The sequence below is a fragment of the Henckelia pumila genome, chromosome 2, assembly GCF_033568475.1.
Source record: "Henckelia pumila isolate YLH828 chromosome 2, ASM3356847v2, whole genome shotgun sequence".
NCBI classification, from domain to species: domain Eukaryota; kingdom Viridiplantae; phylum Streptophyta; class Magnoliopsida; order Lamiales; family Gesneriaceae; genus Henckelia; species Henckelia pumila.
In genome coordinates, this window is record NC_133121.1 from 43032579 (window position 1) to 43042660 (window position 10082).

General features: G+C 41.8%; 1 protein-coding gene across 1 annotated transcript; it reads right to left on the reverse strand.

Annotated features, from left to right (window-relative positions):
* Positions 1-3121: 3121 nt before the first annotated feature.
* Positions 3122-7626, reverse strand: LOC140877555 (uncharacterized). The gene is made up of 7 exons (XM_073281093.1): positions 7315-7626; positions 7028-7255; positions 6754-6928; positions 5930-6174; positions 5227-5482; positions 4599-4656; positions 3122-4223 (listed from the first exon to the last, which is right to left on the reverse strand). The coding sequence occupies exons 1-7, from the start codon at positions 7624-7626 to the stop codon at positions 3122-3124; spliced, it is 2376 nt and encodes a 791-aa protein (XP_073137194.1).
* Positions 7627-10082: the final 2456 nt, after the last annotated feature.

The window sequence follows — 10082 nt, forward strand, 5'->3', positions numbered from 1 at the left end:
CCATTTAAGTATTCAAATCAAGAGTATAAAAATCAAACATGCAATTACTCCCTAAAGGTAGGAAATAGTGTTTAAGCTACAGGTAGTAATTTGTGGGACCTTGAAATAATGCCGAATGGGGGTTTATCACACGTTTTCACGCATGCCATTCGTTTTCAATTAGCTCAAAAGGGGTACTAGGGACATAATTTATTAAGGGTGGCTTGAAAGGCTCAATCGAATTAGAAAAATTGCCTATCTTATTCCTAAGTCACAGTATACCCGTATTGCGCCTCGAGGGATGTTCAAGCTAGTTCTAGATTAATCTCTCTCCACAATTAAATCATATGAATTCGACCAGTGCAGAAAAAGAAGAAATCACCAACAGTAAACGGTGATTTTGCACAACAAAAAAACTCAGCAAATGCACCTCTTGTGCTCATGTATATGTGATGGCTCAAAGGGCAACTATGAATAATGCATGAATAAATAAGTAAAGGCCCAATTGATCCAAACGACTCCTCAATCCTTTCTATTTCTGTCTGTTTCAAATTTAGGGTCAAACGAAATTCACAGAGTATATAAGAGTTTCAAGTCCACTTGGTCGAAGTTTCAAAAAAATTTGTTTGTCAGGAGGCAGACATTCAAGGATTCAATTTCCTACTTAAAACAACTAAACATTGGTTATCTTACCATTGTTCTCAAAAGTGATGCAACATACAACTCACACAAAAACCACTAATCAATAAATTAACAAACTAGACATGGACACACAAACACAACTGACGCTCAGTTAAACAAAGCAAAACAAAGAAACACCTAGCATCCTACGGAACTCCCCCCAAACTTAGGTACATACATTGTCCTCAATGATATGACAATATAAAATAACAGAACCAGGACATGTACCTCGAGTGATGACCGTCAGTGGTCACCACCATCACCGTCAGGATGTGGATCAGCAGGAGGGTCAGTCGGGCCAAACATCGGAGGCCACTGTGGTCGCGGGGGCAGGAAGCTGGCACCATCAGGAAAGTAGTGTGGGAGAACAGCTGCAGAGAGGTCCATCATGTAGTTCATAAAGATTCCAGACGTCTGCTGCATAGTGCGAATCTCCTCTCTCTGCTGCTGCTGCTCCTGTCGTGATAGGCGCACCTCCTCCTCGAGTCTAGCCAATCGATCAGTCATAGAAGGATCCGACTGATGCTGGGGTGCCTGTGCTCGACGTCCTACAGCTCTCTCGTCTCTCGCTCGGTGCACCGCTGGAGGTATCAAGCGAGTGTTATAGTCAAATGCAATGGCGGTGATGGGCTTCAAAATCTCCTCCGTGGGTCTTCAGTCCACCCCGACCTCCTCACAAAGATCAGAAATAATGACAGGCAATGCAAGACCACCACTCGTCTTGCCGCCTACTACGTGCAGAATAGTCTCTTGACAAATGAGTCCCAAATCAATGGACTTCCCCTCCACAATGCAATAGAGCAATAAAGCTTGATCCCGTGTAACCTCGTGCTCATGGTCGGTCGGCTTCAGACGAGCACAAATAAAATTATACCACAGATTGACCTCATATTGCAGCTCAGTCTTCTTTAATTTGGATGGCATACCATCTCGCCCATAGCGCCACTCAGCCCCCGGTCGACAGATGCGACGAATAACAACGTCGTAATCAATGTCACTGTTTTTGAATTCTTGATATTCGTCGTGATACACCGGAGGAATCTTAAAGAGAGTATTGATGGTGTGGGAGTCGAATGGAACCATCTTCCCACGCACGAGTACCTTCAACTGAACATGTTTCACCTTGAGGTTGGCGTAGAACTCTCTAACCAAAGGAACAACTGCGTCCTGAGGTTGCTTTGCAAACTCCTGCCATTGTCGGGCAACAATTTCTCGACCAACACTCGTCATATAAGCACTAGGGTCAAAACCAATAGATGCGTCGAATCCTCGTTTGGCGAGGATATTCTTCCCAAGCCATTCTTGATAAATTGCAGCCGCCTGGGTGTTCCAAAAACGCTTACTATCTGCGGAAGGGGCGGGAGTAGAAGAAGAAGAAGCCCCAAACTTAGTTTTCTTCGTGGGCGCCATATAACAAACACTTGGTGTGCAATCCTGAAAATTCACAAGAACCACAATACCACACCCTTCTTCCCCCAAACTTCAACAATACACCCACGGCACGACTCCACCACAATCACCAAACAACCAATTCATAAATAATATGCCCCCCCAAACTTCAACAAAATTCAAACTTCACAACTTCACAATATGAATATCGGCTTGAAGAAAAGTTTCAAACCCGAATATGAAAGCCAACACTTACCCAATATAAGAACGAACTCGATGTCCGACTTGAAAAGCTCCAAACAATGCCCACTAACAATATGAGCAATTCGACCAAAATCCACGCTTCTTTGACGGGTTGAGAGAATTTGGGGAAAGAATTTGGGAGATTGTATGAGACAATTCGCTCCAAAAAAGAGATATGGTGAATGAAATCGATCTCGTGAGATTAGGGATTGAGGGAGTTAGAGAAGTTTGCAAGAGTTGGGGGGGAAAGTGAGACAACAATCTCGAACAAGTGTTTTTTTATATCCCGTCGCGCGGGCGCTCGATGGTGATGGAGCGCGTGCGCATAGGCTTCATACAATGTAATCTCTCGAGATGTTAGATCTCGCGGGCGCTCATGAAAGTGGAGCGCGCGCTCATGTGCTTCGACTTTATAAGACTCGGTGCCCAGGGCTTGTGCGGGCGCTCAGTAGTGGAGGGCGCACGCTCATTATCTTTGCAAAAATGAAATTTCCTGACTTTAAAGCTGCGCGGGAGCACGATAGAGTGGGGCGCGCGCTCTTGGCCTATGCAAAAATATAAATTTTTTGATACAGAGGTGGCGCGGCCGCGCAATAGAGTGGGGCGCGTGCTCTATGGCTTCGAATTGTCCAATTTTCTGCGACAAAACCTGTGGAAAAGTAAAATCATATCAACTCTCAAGTTACGAAAAATTAATAAAGTAAAAACTAAGATAAAATGACAAAAGAAATGAATGAAACAGAGGTGCAAAGACGAGAAAAATAAAAATTTGGGTTGCCTCCCAAAAAGCGCTTGGTTTATAGTCATCAGCCCGACTGGATGCTATGAGTTAATCAATCTGTGGCGGATCATCGAGTGTGAGATCATGCGCATCCTCTTCCTCATTCGCTTGGACCCCTTCAAAGTAATGCTTCAGGCGTTGGCCATTCACCTTGAATATTTTTGACGTTTCCAAGCTCTTTATCTCTACTGCACCATGAGGAAAAACATTAGTGATAACAAACGGGCCAATCCATCTAGAACGCAACTTACCTGGGAATAATCGAAGTCGTGAGTGATATAACAAAACTTTTTGACCGGCTTCAAAGACCCTTCTAGAAATCATCTTGTCGTGGAAAGCCTTTGTCTTTTCCTTATAAATCTTTGAGCTCGCATATGCATCATTGCGTATCTCTTCTAGTTCTTGCAACTGCAGCTTCCTGTGCGCTCCACTCTCATCCATCCGCATGTTGAAATTTTTAATAGCCCAATAGGCTCGATGCTCCAATTCGACAGGCAGATGACATGGTTTCCCAAAAATCAACCGATATGGGGACATCCCAATAGGTGTCTTGAACGCAGTTCTGTATGCCCATAGTGCATCATCCAAATGGAAACTCCAGTCTTTCCTAGTAGGATTCACTGTCTTCTCCAAAACGGATTTGATTTCTCGATTTGAGACCTCAGCTTGGCCATTCGATTGCAGGTGATACGCAGTGGAGAGTTTGTGCATCACATGATATCTCTTCAATAAACTAGCCACAGTCCGGTTGCAGAAGTGCGTTCCTCTATCACTAATGAGGGCTCTTGGGATTCCAAACCTAGAGAAAATATTATGTTGAATGAAATCTGCAACCACTTTCGAATCGTCAGTACGGGTGGCCTTGGCCTCCACCCATTTCGAGACATAATCCACAGCAAGTAATATATAAATAAATCCGTACGAACTAGGAAAAGGACCCATGAAGTCGATACCCCATACATCAAAGATTTCACATATTAAAATGGGTTGTTGAGGCATCTCCTTACGCTGGGATATATTACCTGTCTTTTGGCATTGAGCACATGACTTACAAAACATGTAAGCGTCTCGAAATATGGATGGCCAGAAAAATCCACAGTCCAATATCTTCCTAGCTGTTCTTTTTGCTCCAAAATGGCCACCACAAGCATATGAGTGACAAAATGTGAGAATTGGTATTACCTCGCTTGCAGATACACATCGTCGTATGACTTGATCAGCGCAGTGCTTCCACAAGTATGGATCATCCCACACATAATATTTAGCATCACTTCGGACCTTATCTTTTTGTGCCTTAGAGAATTCAGACGGAAATCCATTAGTAACTAAATAATTCACAATATTTGCGTACCATGGGAATTCCGTGCTGACTGAGAATAACTGCTCATCGGGAAATTCTTCTCGCAACTTCAGCTCTTCTTCAACATGAACTAGGCGACTCAAATGGTCAGCCACTCGATTTTTGGTTCCTCTCTTATCCTTAATCTCCACATCAAATTCGCCCAGCAGTAGTATCCATTGTATCAGTCTTGGTTTTGCCTCCTTCTTCGCCATCAGAAAACGAAGAACTGCATGATCAGAATAAACAATAACTTTAGCACCAAGTAAATATGAACGAAATTTCTCTAAAGCAAAAAATACTGCTAAAAGCTTCTTTTCAGTAGTGGAGTAGTTTCGTTGGGCATCGTTCAGAATGCGTGAAGCGTAGTAAATAGCGTGCGATGCTTTCCCAACTTTTTGTCCTAATACCGCTCCTATGGCATAATCACTGGCGTCACACATGATTTCAAATGGCTTGGTCCAATCCGGTGGTTGGATGATTGGCGCTGAAGTCAATGAGTCCTTGAGTTTATCAAAAGCAGTTTTGCATGACTTATTGAATTCAAACGACACATCCTTCTGCAGCAGTTTGCACATAGGAGATGCAATCTTGGCAAAATCCTGAATATACCTCCTGTAAAAACCTGCATGGCCAAGAAAAGAGCGCACCTCCCGCACACTTACGGGGTAAGGTAGAGACTGAATAATATCAATTTTTGCTTTATCTACCCCTATCCCCTTAGATGAGACGACATGACCCAACACTATACCTTGCCCAACCATAAAGTGACATTTTTCAGAATTAAGAACCAGGTTGGTTTCGACACACCTCTTAAGAACTAGAGAAAGATTAGACAGACAATCTTCAAATGAGTCACCATAGACAGTAAAATCATCCATGAAAACTTCTAATATGTGCTCTACAAAATCAGAAAATATACTAACCATACACCGTTGGAAAGTAGTCGGTGCATTGCATAGTCCAAAGGGCATGCGGCGGTATGAAAAAGTTCCGAAGGGGCATGTGAATGTCATTTTCTCCTGATCTTCCGATGCAATTGCAATCTGAAAATAAACAGAATAACCATCAAGAAAACAATAGTAAGGATGACATGCTAACCTCTCAATCATTTGATCAATAAAGGGGAGAGGGAAGTGGTCCTTTCGGGTTCCTGCATTAAGCTTCCTATAATCAATACAAACCCTCCACCCATTTTGAATGCGGGTGGGAACCAATTCGTCGTCCTTATTTTTCACCACTGTAATTCCAGTTTTCTTGGGTACCACCTGTACCGGACTGACCCACTGACTGTCAGAAATTGGGTAGATGACCCCAACTTCAAGTAGCTTCAGAATTTCAGCTTTTACCACCTCCATCATAGGTGGATTCAACTTCCTCTACGGTTGCCGTGAGGGACTTGCACCATCTTCCATCAGAATTCGGTGCATGCATGTGGAAGGGCTAATTCCCTTGATATCTACTATGGTCCACCCAATAGCAGTTTTATTTTCTTTTAGAACCTTGACCAGTTGTTCTTCTTGCTCGGCTTCCAAGCTGCTGGAGATGATGACAGGTAGCGTTTCTCCTTCTCCAAGGAAAACATACTTAAGGTGGGTTGGAAGCGTTTTTAGCTCAACCACTGGTGCCTGCAAAACAGATGGAAAGCGCCGAGTGTTAGAGATCGGTAAAGACAAATAAGATACATCACCTGACTGTGGTAGCTCAGGAGCACTGTTCAGAATATCCTCAATCTCATCCACTTCTCGGCTGCATCTAATTCCTTCTTATGTCTTCATAGTGGGTGCTATAATAGCCACCTCTAGCTCATCTTTTCCTGCATGCTCAAAAACATCTTGGGCCAAGAAATCCACAATGTCAACAGAAAACACACAATCATCACTATCAGGAAATTTCATAGCATCATAGATATTAAATTTCACAACCTCGCCATCAAATTCCATAGTGAGTGTGCCACTGTGAACATCAATTTTAGTCATGGATATTTTCAAAAACGGTCTGCCTAACAAAATAGGACTATTATGATCACCGTTTTCCATGTCTAGCACATAAAAGTCTGCAGGAAAAACTAACTCATTCACTTGCACTAGCACATCTTCGACCACGCCTCTAGGATATGCATTAGACCTATCAGCTAATTGTATGACAATTCCACTCTTATTTAGTGGGCCAAGTTTCAAGGATGCATAAATAGAGTATGGCATGACATTTATTGATGCTCCTAGATCTAACATGACCTTTTCAAGTCTAATATTTCCTATAGTGCATGGGATGGAGAACATACCTGGATCCTTGCATTTGGCGGGTAATTTTCTTTGGATCACTGCAGATACATTCTCACCTAACTCCACTTTCTGACAACCCTTCAAAGTTTGTTTCCTCTTTTCGGTGCATAACTCTTTCAAAAACTTTGCGTATCGAGGTACCTGCTTGATGACATCTAGAAATGGAATGTTAACCTCACATCTACAAAAAGTTTCATATAGCTCCTTAATTCCCTCACCTTTCCTAGAGTCCTTAAGAGCTAAGGGAAAAGGGGCAACAGGCTTATATTCAGATAGAGGAGGAAACTTACCTCTTGACGAATCATCCTTGGATGATTTTTCTTCAATCACCTTTTTTTCTTCTTCTTCCTTAAGCTTCTCTTGGGGCTCAACCTCAACTTCTTTCTCTTTCACCTTCAATTCTTTCCCAGTTCTTAGAGTTATTGCGCTTGCGTTCTCTCTTGGGTTCACCACAGTTTGGGAAGGCAAACTGTCGGAATTTTGTGATTCCATCTTGTTGATTGCGGTAGCGAGCTGTCCCATTTGAGTAGTTAAGTTTTGGATACTTGTCCGGGTGTCCTGTTGAAAAGCCAAAGTGTTAGTTGCAAGATCCTTAACTATCTTTTCAAGAAACTCACCTGGTGCAGGAATCTGAGGGCGCTGCTGTTGTGGTTGAAATGGTGGCCTAAAAGCTTGATTCTGCGTGGAGCCTGAGGTCCAGGTTGAATTGCTTGTTGATTCCCATATCTAAAATTAGGATGATCCTTCCAACCAGGATTGTACGTGTTGGAATACGGATCATACTTCCATTGTGGTGGTCCAGGAAATCTGCCAGTAGCGTTTAACTGTTCAACTGAGTCCTCATGAAGTGTAGGACACATATCAGTGGTATGTCCTATTGCAGCGCAGATGCCACATGCCTTCGCAGTCTGTCCATTCCCTACAGCCATCTGACGCACAAGAGTGGTTAATTCAATTAATTTTTGTTCAAAGGAAGAGACATTTACCTCATTGTTTCTCCTCGGTGTATGATCAGTTCTGTTGGTGCCAAATTGCTGAGAATTGGCAGCCATATTCTCTATTAAGTTCCTTGCTTGCACCGGAGTTTTATCCACAAAAACTCCTCCACTAGCAGCATCTAGCATACTCCTGTCATGAGGTAGCAAACCTTCATAGCAATATTGAATTAAGAGGTTTTCACTTATCTGATGTTGCGGGCAACTAGCGCATAGATTTTTGAACCGCTCCCAATATTCGTGAAGTGATTCCCCCGTCATCTGTTTGATCCCATAGATCTCTTTCCTGATGTTTGTTGCTCTCGATGCTGGGAAGTATTTTTCAAGAAAAATTCTTTTCATGTCAGTCCAGGTTGTGATCGATCCAGAGGGTAAGTAGTATAGCCAATCCTTAGCAGCACTCTTCAAAGAGAAAGGAAAGGCTCGAAGCTGGATCTGCTCCTCGGTTACTCCATGTGGCTTCATGCTAGTGCACACTACATGGAACTCCATTAGATGCTTATGAGGATCTTCACCTGCAAGACCATGGAAAGAAGGCGACAAGTGAATTAATCCAGATTTTAATTAAAATGTAGCATTATTTTCTAATGGGGGAAAAGTAATGCATAAGGGTTGTTGATTCAAATCTGGAGTGCCCAATTGTCTGAGGCTCAGGTTCGCATTATCAGCCATCTCTTCTTCTTCAGGAAAAGCAGCTCGAGCAGCGGCTTCTTGTTGTTGCCTACGAAGTTCTCTCCTTTGTCTATGCAAGGTTCTTTCAATTTCCGGATCGTAGAGAAAGTCTTCCTCAGTAAAATCACCTGAAAGCATGAACTAAAGAAGAATCTAGAAACAAAGAAAAAAAAATAGAATGAGAATAACAGTATAAAACAAAAAAAAACAATTAAGAAAAGAACACCATAAGTTAACACCGCTTCCCCGGCAACGGCGCCAAAATTTGGTAGTGCTTATCACGTACGCCCAAATTACCCGACTCAATCAGATAAACAAATTAATGTAGTAGTGTGAGTAAGGATTGTTCCCACGAGGAAAGGGAAATTTAAAAGTGTTTTTTAAAAGAAAAAGGGGGGTTTTCAAGTTTGGATTAACTACTAAGAAATTTAAGCAACTAAAATTCACTGGCATGCAAAAATTAAATAAAGATTGGAGAAATTCAATAGGAGACGAGACTTGGTTTCGGTCAACTACACCCTTGATTTCATTCGTTCGATCATCGATTATCTAAAAATCTTTAATCACGTTGAATATTCATCATTGAAAATTAAATTCCTGTTTTACCTTAATTTTAGTTAACTAGACACAAGCGTTCTAAGATAACCCTTATCAATGAATCAACCCAATACAAGCGATTAGATTTAAACTCACGATATCATGCAAACTAGTAAAACTGATAAATCTAGACAACTCATACACAAGCAGATGAATTTAGCCTATTCAATTATTATCCCTACAATTTCTAACCTCACAAGCGGATGATTATTAATTGTAGTTGCTTTGCAAATCAGATAATTCGAACAATTACGGATTCAAACTCTAATTTAGCAATAGATTATATATAAGAATTATCAGGTGATCAATCTAATAATCAAACATACAATCATGAAATAAATCAGAATAATACTTGATACTCAACAATAATCAAACTCTGTAAAACAAAAATCTCACGAGTAAATTAATCAAGGGCTTCGTCTTCCTTAACCAAGTATTAAAAACTAGCCAACACAATTCATGAAGAACAAGATAAAAATCATAAGAAAAAAATGGAATTCTAGAATTCTTAGAAAAAACCTAGTCTCCCTTCTACGTTTCTTCTCCTTTTTTCCAATAAAAAAACTCCCTATCTTGGTAGCAAATCGTCCAAAGATAAGCCTAGGAATTAAAACAAGAGTTTCCAAAACATAAAATTCTTCCAAAAATAAGTCTGTGCGACCGACGGGGCGGGCTCTCCATATATCGGCGCGCGCGCTCAACCTCTACGCTCTTTCATTCCTCAGAATGGCGCGCGCGCTCATTGTCCCTGCGCGGGCGCTCAATGTCTACGCACTTTCTCCTCTTTTCTTCTCAGCAATGGCGTGGGTGCACCTTGGTATAGAGCGGGCGCTCAACCCTCACGCAAAAATTCCATGTTCCTCTAGATCATCGCGCGAGCGCGCCACTCAGCAGGGCGGGCGCTCCTTTCTCTCGAATTTCTCCTTTTCTTCAAGTCTTTAAGCCTTCAATTCTTGATCTTTTCTTCCCTCTTTTGCACTTATATCCATCAACTCGATTCTCACGCCTTGTTTCCTTCATATAACAAAAACAACAGAAAAACGCATAAAATCAACCAATAAAACACAAGAGTCAAGCAAAATACTAACAATATAAGCGCATAAAATGCACTTATCAATTTT